The following is a 13,960-nucleotide window of genomic DNA, read 5'->3' on the forward strand; positions in this document are numbered from 1 at the left end:
ACAGGCCTGTGACTGCCCCCAGCAGCAGCTGGGGAAGGAACGAGACAGGCCAGCCCGCAGGGCCTTCCAAAGCAGTAGGGGAACTGGCTTTGTCTCCCCAAAAAGGCCGGTGGCACACCAGCCCGCTCATCCCCTCTGCCCCTACAGAAACAGGGCCAAGCCCCAGCACAGTTTTGGTGGAGGGGAGCAGTCCCCTTTTCCCCTCTACAGCCACAGTTGCGCCCCTCCAGGACCACGTGAACCTAGCCAGTTAAGATCCACCAGCTAGCAAAAAAAAAAATATTGAAAAAAAAAATCACCCAGCAATATAGAAAAGATCATCTTTAATTTATGAAATGAAGAATCATTCTCAAACTTTGTTAGAAGTCACACAAATAACTTATGATTGAACCATGAAGAGCTACAGAAGCCTCACGGCAGGAATGTCTTGGTTCAAGACAGAAGGCAGCCGCGTCCTGAGGCAAGATGGCAGGTTTGTGGGCCGAGACCCCAGAGGGAACCTGGCACTAACAAAGAACAGCACATCCCTAAACACGCAACAGCTCTCAGAGGCTGCCTGCACGCCCCCTCCTGTGGGCACGCACAGGGGCAGAGCTCTGCTTTGGCACATCTCTCCTGCCTGACCCCAAATGCGCTGCAGGAAGGGGGAAGGCACTCCCTCACCTCAGGGATACCTTTGGTGACTACCTGCCCTGACAGCTCCCAGCCAAAACCGCGGAGATCAAACCACCCGCTCTCTTCCTTCGGTCCATGGCTCAGCAGCCAGATGAGGTGATCAAACTCGGGCACCCTTTCAAGCAGAGAGGAGCTGAGGTGCCTGCCTTTCCCCACAAATGTAAAAATCTCAACGCTGTGACTACCCACCCTTTCAGACAGGCTCAGAAGAGGAACGGAAGGCACAAAAGCAAAACCTGGTGCCTCCTCCAGGCTGTGCTCTCCCCTTGCAAGAGGGGAAGGCACCAGGCTGCCTCACTTGGTCACCTGCCACGGCCCTGGGCAGGGAGGCACTTCCATCAGCTTGGTTCAGGATTGGTTCCCTGACCTCAGCCCCGTAGCCCCAGCCAGCACAGCAGCGTGACAGTGCTGACTGGAAGGGGCTGTGCAGGGGAGAGGAGGCTTAAACACGGGTGACAGGGTGCAGATGAGATGTTCCAGCTCAAGGCTCTGAGCCCAGTTCAAGGCCATTGCCTTTTCCCAGCCCAGCAACTACCCAGTCCCTCTGTAAGGCCACGAAGGAGGGAGCCTCAGCATAAAACCAGCATGGCCAGAAGACCCTGGGAACAAGAAATGCCTAAAAGCAGATTTGGTCCAAGAACCACAGCACTGTATGTGGGAGGGGTTGTGCCAGCTACTGGGAAAGGCCTTCAGGGTCCTCACCCCTGCTCCTGCTGTCCTGCAATCGCTGCCTCGGTCACTTGGTCCCTCAGGAGCCCCCCCTGACTCCACTCCCCAAAGCTGCAGGGCTCCAGCTAGGAGGAACTCCCTGTGCGGTCTCCTCCTGCCCAGGCAGAGGCCGACATGTCTCTACCACACACTGCAACCCAGCACCTCCCTGCTGGGGTGAGGAGCCCTCTGCTCCCTGCGACAGGCCAGGATAAAACGTTCTTGCTCCTGTGGCCAAGCAATCTATCCCCAGACCCTCACATGCTGAACTTCTCTGCCTTCCCCAGCAACCACCTCCTGGAATGAGTAAACATTGGCATTACAGCATTTCACAGTTGATCTGTAAACATCGGGCTTTCTCAGCCCGCCATCCCTGGTGCTTAGCCTGCAGTCCTGCACCAGCCTGGAACCAGCAACACCCCGGGGACTCAGGCACCCCCCTAGATCGTTTTGACCTCTGGTGCTTGGCCTTGCATCAGGCTTTGGCGCTGAGCCTTCACCCTCTGGAGACGCTTCCCGTGCAAGCTGAACTGAGACCAGCTGAGGAGCTGCAGCAGCGCACATGTGATGGGTACGAAGACGAGGAGGTAAAAGCAGCCCTGTCGAAGAGTTGGCTCCAAGGCTGCGGCAGACTCTAGCTTCGGCTGGGCACTCACCACATTGCTCAAGGGGTTGCGCTGGAAGATGTCATAGCCTGGTGTCAGAGAAGAGTTTGTGAGACTGGGGACAGTGGGGATGAACCCTCCCTCATCCATTCTCTCTGAGTGACTGGCCTTGGAGATGCAGAGACCAGGCACAGCTTAGCAACTGCAAGAGCCCTCTGCACCCACCCAGGGCACAGGATGTGGTGGAGGACACTGAACTCACAAGTCTGCCCTCTCCTGCCCCACTGCTTTCCCCAGGAGCATCCTTACCTGTGTACGCACAGAGCAGCCAGGTGCCAATCAGAGGGGCAAAGGTCTGGCCCGGCTTGGTGACCAGAGCCACCATCCCAAAGAGCAGCGCTGAGGCTGCCTGCTTCCTACGGTTCAGGACTAGATCCTCATCCACCAAGTCAGTGACTACCAGGTTGAGCAACTTACAGGTCCCCTCCGTGAACACCCGGTTGCTGCAGAACAACAGGCAAAGTACAAAGAGGGACATCAAGAAATGACAGGAGTAGGTGGGAGATCAGAGAACATCGAGAACGGTTCCCTCACATTTAAAATAAGAATTTCAGAAGCCCTGGTTACAGGAGGGGAACACTGCTAGCAATAAGCTTTGTGGTACACAAGCAATGCCTTGACCTGCCACACAGACAGGCCTGAGTACAGGACATGCTGGCCCAGTGGCTAACGGGCAGCTGCAGCACACACTGGGGGCTATCACCTCAGGCAGGCTACCGAGGAGACGAGCTTGGCTCAGCAGCTGGGAAAGGCTGCTGCAGGCTGCTGCCAGCCCTTGGGTCTCTGTCCTCCTGAGCACAGCCAGCCGATTTGGCAGCGATCCATCCCATGCTTGGATGCTATGAGAGCTGGAAGCCACATGGCTTCTGTGTGACCCTAGCTACTGTTCCCTGCCTGCCACTCCTTCGTAAAACAGAGACAAGTCATTTCCCTTCCCAGGTGGCAGGGGAAGCAAGTGCTGCCTGCCTGCCTGCCTACCTGGCAATGAAGATGCAGAGCAGATACACCTGATCAGGTCCTGCCAGGAGCATGACAACACTGAGAGCCAGCTTCAGGAAGAAGAGTCCTCGCACCACAGCATAAACCCCACAGCGGCGGCAGAGGGACAGGAAGTAGAGGTTGTTGAGATGAGGGGCAATGTAGGAAACGCCTGAGAAGCAACAGAGGCACAAACAGCTTGAGGGACTTTCAGTATCCACCATGCACCCAGGACCAATACTGAGAGAGAAAACAAGGCTGGCTATTGCCAGCAGGGCTGTTGGGGACACAGTACAGAATAGCCCCTGTGCACATACAGAAGGCTGCAGCAGATTTACTCAGTGGCTTTGTGGCACAGCACACACTCTTCCTACAGAGGGAGGCCACCTTCTGTCAGCCTCGTGGGCAGGAAGGAACAAAAGACTTTGCCATTGTCACGCAAGGACTGCAACTCAGCCCTGGAGGAGAAATAAGAGGGACAGGACAGTGTGACCAGACCTGGCCACATAGAACCCTCCCAGGGTAATTCTAGGACCACTGCCCACAAATCTGTGGCAGCCCAGAAATGGTCACAGAGGGAAAGGGATTAAATTCAGGGCTGCAGTCTCTGCTGCATCCTGGGGACACTATCTGGCAGCCACTAATGTCAGAGCAATACCTCCATGGAGTCTAGGCCAGAGTCCAGCACACTGGTCTTGCCTTCACTAGAAAAGGCTCCAGGTTACTGCTGCGCCCAGGAAGGATGACTTGGAGGTCCCAGGGAAGCATGTGGGGCGTGTGCATGTGTGAATCTTACAGCCCAGAGACCAACATGTGAGCACACCTCTCACCAGACAGAGTCTGGGAAAAGTGAATCAAGACTCAGGCCAGGTCCAAACCCAGCTGCTCCCTCCAGTCCCACCTGAGACTCACCAAGCAGGAAGGATCCAGTCGAGACAGATATCTGGTCTGACAGCAGGTGCTCCAGGAACAGAGGGAAGAAGTTGCTGTTAAAGTGGCAGTGAAAAACCTGTGAAGGCAGCATGCAGATGAGCTGGTCAGCAGAACAGCAGTAAGAGAGAACAGAAAAAGCTAACAGCCCTCTGGGCTCTGTTATCCTAAGAGCCCTGTGCCAGGGGACCATGCAGGGCGGGCCTGGGGTACTTCAGCAGAGCAAGAGCTGGGCTGCGGAGATCACAACACTGTAGGCTGAGACTGCAAAGCTGCAACACCACCAGCTATGCCCACTGCGTGCCTGGAGTCAGTACTGCTTCCCAGCTGCCCAGGCACCTGCTCAGCACACCGTGCTGCTGGCGCAGGCAGGGCAAGGAGGTGACAGCAGTGACCACAAAGCCTTGGAGGAGGCAGTGGCACAGCAGGAGGGAGAAGGCAGCTGTCTGAGGACACGGATAAGGCAAACAAAAAGCCCTGAACGCAAAGATGCAGATGAGCATCAAAAGCCTGCCTGAGGGGAACTGAGGGATCCCCAGAGAGATGAGAGTTGTGACTGCAGCGCACAATGCTGGGCAGGTTGCCGGCATTTGGTAGTAATCACTGAAAAGGATGAAGAACAGAAATGGCAAAAGCTAGCTGGGAGGTGGATCCAGCTGGACAGTGAGAACAGTGATGTGAGCCTCAGGAAAGCAGAACGGAGGAGCCTGTGCTGACAGCCACGCCAGCAAACTGCACTCCTGAACTCGCTCCCACCATGAGGTCAGGCCTTGCGCTTCTGCACCCCAGATGGGCTGCACAGAGCTCAGCCAGCCCCCGTAATCCAGCCTACGCTGCAGACAGAGGAAGGAGCACCCCACAGCTTAGGAAGTATCCTTGAGTCACAAGCAGGGAGAGTGGCTACCAGCTGCTGAATCAGCCAGCATGTGCAGGAGGCTCCAAGAAAGAAATGGGTGCTGGACGCACCTCTGCCCTTCCTGGGGAACTCACATACTGCTGAATCGCCAGAACAGCCAGAGCCAGTGCTCACCCCCTGAATCACATCACTGCTGTGCCTACCTGGATGAGGTTCATGCAGACAAACCAGAGGAAGTTGCGGTGACGGGAGAGCTGCTGGAGATACTCTGCTAGGGTGATCCTCTTCTCCTGGGGGACAGAGAGTTTCTCAATGCACAGCCTAAACAGAGAGGAGGGGAAAAAAAGCAACCGTAAATCCCTCACACCAAGCAGCAGAGAGCCCCCAGTTCTCCCTGTATAGATGTAGAGCTGTCTCCCCTCAGCTCCCATCCCAACCTTCCCCCTCCCTGGGCCAAGTCAAACCAGCAGAATCTACAACATTTGCTTATTGCTAGCAAGAAGAACAGGCAACAGGTCTTCCAAAGAACGTCTGTCTTCTGAATCCAAAATTTGGATTTCTGTCCATAAAAGCATTCTCCTCTTATTAGCCATTTCACTACGCATACGCTCCCCTTTCAGATCCTGTGGTTAGCTCACCTGGCAGATCTCATGAGGATCTGCTGTGTTACTACAGCACAATGCTGGCAGCTCATAACAAGAGACAAGTGAGGCAGCCCAAGGAAAAGCAAGAGAGCTGAACGGGGAAAACCAGCTGCATCGTGGCCTACCAACAGCCCAACCACTATCAGGTAGCTAAAGCCAGCAAAAGGGTAAGAGACATTCGTTTGTCCAGCTCCATAGGAAATGGGCAGCAAGGTGGTCTCATGCTCAAGCAGGAATGCTTTCATAAGCTGTTTCTGACATTTTGCCACTCACAGACCTCACTGGGTGCTCTAGATATTAACTCATTTCATGTTCCAAACACTGGATGGCCACACAGCAGGTCAAGGCTCTGCCTCCAGTTTGGGCCAGGGGTGTCACAATACAGTTTTGTCCTATTCTCAGAGGGCCTTAGAAGCCAGTGTGACAGAGGTGATTCTGAAAAGTGTATCAACAGACAAGAACCACAGATGATTAGCAAAAGTCTGCCTCGTCCTGGATCTTCCCACACATTTAGTTTGCCGCGGTGCATAACAGAACTCTACAGATCTATGCCAGGCGTTTGGCCCTGGTGCAGAATTGGTGACACTTACTCTTTTAGGGTTGATTCCTCATCCCATTTCACTTTCCCATCAGCCTCAAACCGCTGGCGGAGCAGCTGTGTGGACAGGGTAAAACCAGTGATGGAGCAGAGGGCCAGCACGATGCAAAATATGCGAAAGGAAAAGAAGTCCTCTTTGTTCCACACTGCGTAGGACATGAAGACAGAGAGGGAGCCTATGGCACTGAAGAGGGAGCAGTAGAAGTTGAGGCTAGTCCTGTCTTTTGCTGAAACAGCCAGGTCTGCGAGCAAGGCGTTGTGATGGAGGTCAACCATGGTGAGAAAGCTGTCGTACATGCAAAGGCAAAGAAGGAACTGCAAACCGGGATGAGCCCAGGCAACCCAGAAAGCCAGGAAAGAGATGGCAAAGAGGGGGCCATTGTGGCTTAGCACTCTGAGCCTCTTCAGAACTACTTTGGGGGAGGAAATCTCTGCTCCTGGCCTGCAACAGAAGACAAAAACTTCAGACACCTGGACAAAACCCTGCATGTATTCTCCCTCTCAAGGAAGTCTTTTAAGTGGCGTACACATAAACGCAGCTTTTGCTCATGCAACAAGCACCCACATCGGGTATCTTCTCAGCTAATATGTGACTACACTGTAACTATGTGTTTAAGAAGGCCAAAAAACATGAAGGGATTTTTTGCTCTCCAGAGCAAGTCTCTTCCTGATAGTGCTGCACTGCCTGTGCTTCGCACAATACAAATTATTTCAATGAGTACTTGAAGTTTTCACTAGTTGCAGGAAGCCACACCGTGATTTCCATTAAAAGCCTGACATAAATACATGAGAAATGCTAATGGCCAACAGTCATCCATGACCCAAGGAGTTTGGGAACAACTGGTCTGAGGTATTCCACATAGAAAAAAATTGTCTTTTCCCCCCCTGTGTCTCCCAAACGATGTACAGACACTCTCCAACACCCCACGAAGAGGCTTGCTCATACAGCAGGGTCTTGAGATTTCAGACACCCATATTTTAGGTTCTGTACCATTCATGATGTTAAGGATTAGGGTCATGTCAACCGGATAGATGTGTGACTTCCTTTACACAGCCAGGTACTGAAATAACGTGCAAAGAGCACTGAACTTCAAAGAGAGGTATTTAATAGTTCCGTGCCCCAGAAACCATTCTCACACTATCATTTTAAAGCTGCCAATTTCAGAACCTCTCCCCCCGAGACTAAACAACTTCCCAGCCTCTACTGGAAGTGGAATTTAACTTACTGCTGTGCGCTAAGGAACACTCGGTCACTCAGCCAGCCAAACAGAGGGTCATTGAGGCTGTTCCAGATCAGAAACACTGTCTGGGAAAGAAAGCAGGACAGTGAAACAAATCACAGGACAAGTCCCACAAGGACACGGTTCTGTTACTGAAGCAAGCAGTGTTGAGCTGACATGGTGAACCAGCAGGAACCACCCCAGCACACCTTCCCTGTCCCACCACTGTTCTAGGACTCCTCTGTCTGGAGCAACTGTCATATTAACACAACAAGGCCAGTGGTTTTCCCTGCTTGTGAAACACCCCAACACCCCCAGAGGAAAGGCAGTCTTAAGAACAAAGTCTCTGGGGCTTCTCTCCTACTTTGTTCTATCTTTATACAAGCAGGCAAAACTGAAAAGCCCAAGTTAACACTCAGAAGGCTCCCCCCTTGCTCCCTCTCCAAAGGGGAATGCTGCTGTTAAAACTAACACTCTTCACACTTCTGGCAAGGAGCAGTCTTGGTTTCACAATTACTTACTCAAGAGGGCAAAGGCCTATGGAAAAGACTAACCTCTCCTATCCAAAAGGACAGTTTATCAATCTTGTAAACAGAGACAAAGGTGTCCACGTAGTACAGGAGGAACACGTTGTGCAAAATGGAAACAAACAGCGACAGGGACCCGTAGATCACTGCAGTGGGCCAATGAAAAAGACAAGCCAACAGCCGCAACCCCATGTTGGTGCAGTCGGTGTTCAGCTCTCTTGATCACCTCCATGTCAGATGGGATGTCTTCTCCCAACACCTGCTACATCTTTGTTGGGGCCAATCCATTGTTGCTCCTGCAGAAGAGAAAAAACAAAATGAAACCAGGTTCAGTTTCTTGAATGAACTAAAGTTGAATCAAATTAATTGGTAAATCTTCGCCTGCAGAGATCAGAATTCGCATTGCTTTGAGGAGCTGTTCAAAAGTGGATTGGAGGGGATTTAAGAGAAAGGCTGTCTGCTGCACTAAAGGTGTTTCATTAAGCCGAGGCCAGGCTGCGGCTCCCAGGGTACAGGAGACCCTGGTGAGCAGGTTGCCCTGTCCTTTACCCTGTAATGGTCTTTGTTATCCAGCAAGCAGCGAATTAGCTCCTTACAGCTCTTTAAAGGCAAGGTCACAAGAGGAATCCAGCTAGACAGCTGTAAACAAAGTAGCCTTCAGAAAACACACCTAGTCACTGACATTTTTAGGTAGCAGTGTAAATTTTTAGGCAAATAAGAATGACAACAGCTGTGATGTAATCCCACACGTGCATACTGCTTTCCCCAGGCAGTCACAGCTGAGCACACCTGGGGCTCAGACAGGAGTTATTTATGGCAAGCAGTGTTGCTGCTTTGTGGCATGAAAGAGTCATGACCAGAACATGATGGCATGCAATAGACATGCTGCCATCGTGCGATAAAGGCAACTCAGCAGCTCTTCAGCTCGTCTTGGTGCAGCTTGAATTTTAGGATCAAGTCTCTGAAATAAAGATGCTTTGGTCTGGACAGCAATACGTATGGAAAGAAAACAAGCAGAAACATCAGCCTGTTAGCAGAACAAGTTGCTGTATGTTCACAAGGGGCTGAGGTGTGAGGGGAGGACTCCTCACAACAGCACTGACTGGAGATCACAGCCAGGAGGCAGGACCACCATCCCTCCACGATGCACTCTATAGTGCCTTTCAGGCTGGGCCCCCTCTCACACACAAGTTGCTACAAAGGCAAAACACAAGGCACCTCTTCAGAGGCACTCAAGTATCTGGTGAGATGTTAAGTCAGTGTAAGTCAGTGTAAGTCAGCTTCTCCAGCCCGTGCCATCATAAGAAAGCTTGTTCACAGCATATGCATGACGGGTGACAACAAGGTCGCTATCTTAACACTCAAAAGCAAGATAAAGGGTGGGAAGTCACTCCCATTTCAGTCCTCCAGGGTTCCGCACTCACCCGACTCAGATGCATCGTGGGGACTTCACCAGGCAGGATAAGAATGAGCACAGCAGAAACGGGAAACTACGCACCAAGCCAGCCTCCTCCGGCTTGCAACATCAGCTACACCAAGTCCAAGCTGAAGATCAAGGGGGAGAATAATCAACTGGGTACGAAACCTGATGAAACACCAGTCCCATTCAGCATTTCCCAGAAGCCGTGAGTCTGACCACTTCTAGGCAAGATTAGAAAAACAAAAATAACTGTCTGCTCTGCCTAGCCCAAGGAATTCCTTGTAAAAGAGCTGGAACAGCATTTGTTCCAATCAATTACATCACTGGATTGAAACTGCACATCGGCTCCACTCCCAGCCAAAGCACTAGACCTCAACTGGATCCAACTGCAGAGCCCTCGTGGAGCTAAGCATTCTGCATCCGCACCATGCCAAACCCCACAGCCAAATAAAAGGAAGACACTGCTCAGAGAGGAATTCAGCCAGACAATGAACTTCCATAGGTGTAATTGAAGACAGACAAGCCTCAAAGGGAAATTGCATGTTGTATGGTCATGAATTGAAAAGGAATCAAGAATTTGTGATGTATAAAGATAAAGGTTAGGAAGAAGGGAGAGCTAAGCCAACTGACCCACGGATGAGTCCTCTGTCTCTCACCAAGAGCCTTCTACAGAGGACTGGATCAAGGTCAGACGAAGCCACCAGAGTGCTGGGCACCCTCGTGCATGGGATGGAGAACAAGCAGACAGCACCATTTTGCACCACATGAAACCTCAGCGTATCCAGACCTTGACCACTGCGTGCACACCTAACCTCGCTACAAACTTCCCAAGACACAGAAATGAGGTAGACCAAAGAAGGGCAACTAACCTGAGCAAGGGACTGGGGCAGCTGCCTGCTAAGGAAAGACTAAACAGCGGGGACTCTTCACGCAGAGAGGAAAGGCACGTGAAGGGGGACACAAGCGAGGTGCCCTGCTAGGGCAATTCTTAACCTGGGAGTTGACTTTGCTAACCAAAGCCTATTTGAAAGCAAAGCCTGCTCAGGGCTTGGTCCTTAGCGCTGCACTTTACACTGTACCCATCCAAACGATGCTTCACTCAGCACACGTTGCACAAACCACAGCTGAAGTTTCCAGAGACACCTCATCATTTATATGCCGAAGCGCTGTTTAAAGAAGGTGCAGTTCCACTTCCTCCTTCTCCCTTGTCACTCCCTCACAGATGTGCAACCCTTCCAGCCAGCTGACGTTTCTAAGTGATTTCACTTTGCTGGGATAATTGTTAGGTCATTTTATATGTATTTTCTCTCCCCTCCCCATCTGCAAATGCGCAGATGAAAAGAAAAAAAAAAATCATAGCTGTCCATAAAAAGTAGATTTTGCTTCTACATCCAAAGCTCTGCCGTTATTTAAACTTGCCACACTGGTATTTTCATAACCTTTTCCTTGGGATGGAGAATTACTCATGGAGTATGTCAGAACTTGTCAACATTAGGCTTTAAGTAGTAATGGGAAAATGAGCTGCAGGAGGGAATAGCTATCATTCATTCATGCTGAACTTCTAACGCACAGTCATAAAGCAACAAGCTCATAAATTAGAAAGCAACTAGCCTTTATTTGAGAAACTTCCACCTCCGCATATGACATCTGGCTTCTGACAGTGACGTTTGCAGATCATATCTTTTTGAGAAGGACATTTGAATACTGGCTACCAGGAAAGCACTGCTTTTGTTTGAGAGTGCTGGCGTATAGTGCCTGGAAACACACCACAGTTTGGGGCTCGCACATCTGCTCTAACTTCCTAGCCAGCTCACAGCTGGATTCACCAGTCATTGTGTCCCATGGCAATTCAGCAACCCTCTGGCCTTACAACAAGGCTGAGGTCAGTTGTACTGAGTTGGCAGCAGAGCCATATATGTGAGTCTTGGCCTGAGCCAGTCTTTTAAGCAGGGCCAGATGATTCCTATATGCAGAAGCTGCCATCCAGGAACCTGAAACAGTCATCTGCAGACATGACTGCAGTAACTGGATGACTCTCCCGTCCATTCTCCACTATGTGGGTAATGCAAGCTGGAATATCCCAAGTAATACTTCGGGATACATCTAAGTTTGCTCCAGTTGTGACTACACTGCCTCTGCTACATGTTATGGATTTTCAGTGGCTTACTAGCTAAAGCAGAGGGCCAGACAGATATACCAGCACTGTGTCTCTGCATCTGCAACACAATAAATCCATCAGCTGGATCAACCACCCAAGAGGGGACTATTTCTACACATTTGTCATGGCCAGACAGGACTGGGCTGCTGGCAGTCCAGCCTCCTTCACAGGGAAGCTGGGCTGGAGCTGCACCCATGAAAGAGCTGATGCCCCATGACCCAGCACAGCACAGCACCTGATGCTGGGCACGTCAATTTCTCCCAGACCCTGTAAGTGACATTCTCAGCCAGCAGAAAGTCATGGATGTCTTCTCTGGCCACACTTACCTGTCAGTGACAAGTCTGTTTTGTGGGCACAAACCAGGTTCTGCACACTCCTTCCCACCCCACACACGGTATCCCAGGAGGCCTCCAAAGCACAGACACCTCAGAGGGTCCTGACCCCACGGAGCTACTTAAGATTCTGGCAGGACTCTGTTCAGTAAAAAGTGGAATCCCCCCACAGAGCTATTTCACCGAACCAAAGCGAAAAGTCTCCCCTTAAACAAAACAAAATCTCAAAATCCTATTCCTAACACAGGAAAGCTCCTACCTAGTCACATAATCCACAAAATTTAGGCTCCTCTGACCAAAATTGGATCCTGTGCGCTCTCTTAGAGGTGAATATCTCTCCAAGACTCAGTTTTTCCACCATACTACTGAAATCCTAATGCCATGTTTCCTCAGATAATCCACTTGCTAACGGAGAGTCTCGAGGGAACACCACACACCGTCCCACGTGAAACATTAACAAACTCTCCAACAGCAGACTCCCAGGAGCCTGGTATCTGAACAGTAAAGCAATGAAGCCTTTGAAAACCCGATACCACCTGGATCAGGCAAGGAAACATACCACTTCGAGGAGGCCATGAGGGCGTTTCCCGGTATTGTTTACCAATCCAACAATCACAGATGTCTCAGTATTATAAGAGGTTTGGTAACACCCTTCTTATTACAGGCAATCAGGTGCTTCCGTCACTCCTGCAGAGTTCACACACATAAACAGAACTGCCACATATACAGCAATTAATATCTTGAACCAGCTGGTAGTTTCTGTGGAGCTGTGTTCCAGCTGAGCAATCTTGTTAAATCAGATCTCATTCCCTAATGAGATTACAAGGTTCGTTAATAGAGGTAACGAGGTAGATCTCATAGTCTCGGAACTTGGTAAGGCATTTAACTTAACAGCACGTGACACCCCTTTTCTAAACAATTCATCGTTTTACAGTGTAAGGAATGTATGTTAGCTGTATTAAAAAATTGGTTCTCCACGATGCTACTGTCAATATAAACTCTAATCCTGTAGTGGACTTCACAGCCCTGGTATGGGAACCATTGCCAGGTAATTCTGGCCTCAAATTATAGATTTGGAAGTATATATGAAACCCTTATTGAAAACAACCAGCAAGAGTGGAACCACAGAAGCTAGAAGGTGGGATTACTACACAGATACTACCCGTTCTTCTTAAGCCTTAATAGGAAGCACCCGGTGAGAAGCACTTACTACTCTGCCGAAGTACAGCAACTGGGAGTTTCGCTACACCTCTCCATCTTCTCACCAGGGAGACTTTTCACCTACAAACCTTTCCCCAGCACCCCTGCTTCAGCCACAAGCCCACACACTGCTAACCGAAGGGCTGAAGGAAGCCCAGCTCCCAAGGCCACCAGAGAGCTCTGTGGCGTTTCAGCTTGAAGAACACAGCGCCAGGTCACAGCCAGAGCACCTGGCGTCCCGTGTGCGGGAGGGCACGCAGGGCGCCCGGCCATGCCTGCCAAGCGAGGCCAGAGCTGGGGACGCCACTTCCCCGGGCACTGAGAGGACAAGCCCAAGCAGAGGTGCCACCGCCGTCCGCAGGGTCCCTCCGTGTTAAGGGGAAGCCTAACAGCCCCGGCAGAGGAAGGGGCAGCCAGGCAGGGGCACTGCCACCCTTGCGCGGCGGGCTCCCGCTCCGGCTCCGTGGCGGTGGAGAGCCTGCTTGGGGTTGTGCTGTGAGGTGACAGGAAGGTGTGACAGGGACATGGCGACCACAGCTCCGCTCCACACCTCCAGGCAGGGTGGGGCAGTACCAGGGCCCCCTCTCAGGGTCCCGGCGCCAGACCCCGACCCGCTCCAGAGAGGGCGAGAGCAGAGGCCACGGCTCACGGGCAGGGACAGCAGGGAGGGAGGGACGAATGGCACCCCCCGGGCCCGCGCGGGCCCGTCCGGAGTGCCGGGGGGAGGCACACGCCAGAGCTCTACCAGTGCCGGAGGGGGGGAACCCCGCACGGGCGGCCCACGCCGCGGGGGTGGATCCCCACCCCACCCGGACGGCCCCGCTGCGCTGAGGGAGGGGCTCCCCCATCCCGCCCGGGCGGCCCTGCTGCAGGCAGGGAGACAAACCCTAGCCAGCACCGGGGCGGCAGAGGCACGGCACCGCACCCGTCCCCTCAGCGCCTCCTACCTGCGTCCGTTACCGGCGCTGCCCTCCCCGCTCCGCCGCCGAACGGCAGGTCTGCGCACGCGCACCTAGCGGCCTCCCGCCCCCGCCCCGCGGCCATCTTGC

At 52.1% G+C, this 13,960-nt stretch overlaps 1 protein-coding gene across 4 annotated transcripts; it reads right to left on the minus strand.

Annotated features, from left to right (window-relative positions):
- Window positions 1-306: 306 nt before the first annotated feature.
- On the minus strand, window positions 307-13,939 carry MFSD13A (major facilitator superfamily domain containing 13A). Of its 4 annotated transcripts, XM_056351444.1 has the most exons (10): window positions 13,859-13,929; window positions 9,226-9,346; window positions 7,829-8,097; window positions 7,281-7,360; window positions 6,047-6,496; window positions 5,016-5,133; window positions 3,939-4,035; window positions 3,027-3,198; window positions 2,298-2,491; window positions 307-2,077 (listed from the first exon to the last, which is right to left on the minus strand). In XM_056351444.1, the coding sequence occupies exons 3-10, from the start codon at window positions 7,991-7,993 to the stop codon at window positions 1,824-1,826; spliced, it is 1,530 nt and encodes a 509-aa protein (XP_056207419.1). In that variant the 5' UTR covers window positions 7,994-8,097; window positions 9,226-9,346; window positions 13,859-13,929; the 3' UTR covers window positions 307-1,823. The 4 variants fall into 4 exon arrangements, with proteins under 4 accessions (XP_056207419.1, XP_056207420.1, XP_056207422.1 ...); XM_056351445.1 differs by lacking the exon at window positions 9,226-9,346 and having other exon boundaries at window positions 13,859-13,939; XM_056351447.1 differs by lacking the exon at window positions 6,047-6,496.
- Between the last annotated feature and the right edge of the window lie 21 nt (window positions 13,940-13,960).

Source organism: Falco biarmicus, chromosome 9, assembly GCF_023638135.1.
Source record: "Falco biarmicus isolate bFalBia1 chromosome 9, bFalBia1.pri, whole genome shotgun sequence".
NCBI lineage: Eukaryota > Metazoa > Chordata > Aves > Falconiformes > Falconidae > Falco > Falco biarmicus.

Coding starts and splice junctions, on each gene's coding strand:
- MFSD13A (XM_056351445.1), bottom strand. CDS start 7,993: ATGGGGTTGCGGCTGTTGGCTTGTCTTTTTCATTGGCCCACTGCAGTG. Junction 3,199..3,938: donor GACTGGATCCTTCCTGCTTG/GTGAGTCTCAGG, acceptor GTTGCTTCTCAG/GCGTTTCCTACATTGCCCCT. Junction 2,492..3,026: donor CTCTGCATCTTCATTGCCAG/GTAGGCAGGCAG, acceptor GTTGTTCTGCAG/CAACCGGGTGTTCACGGAGG.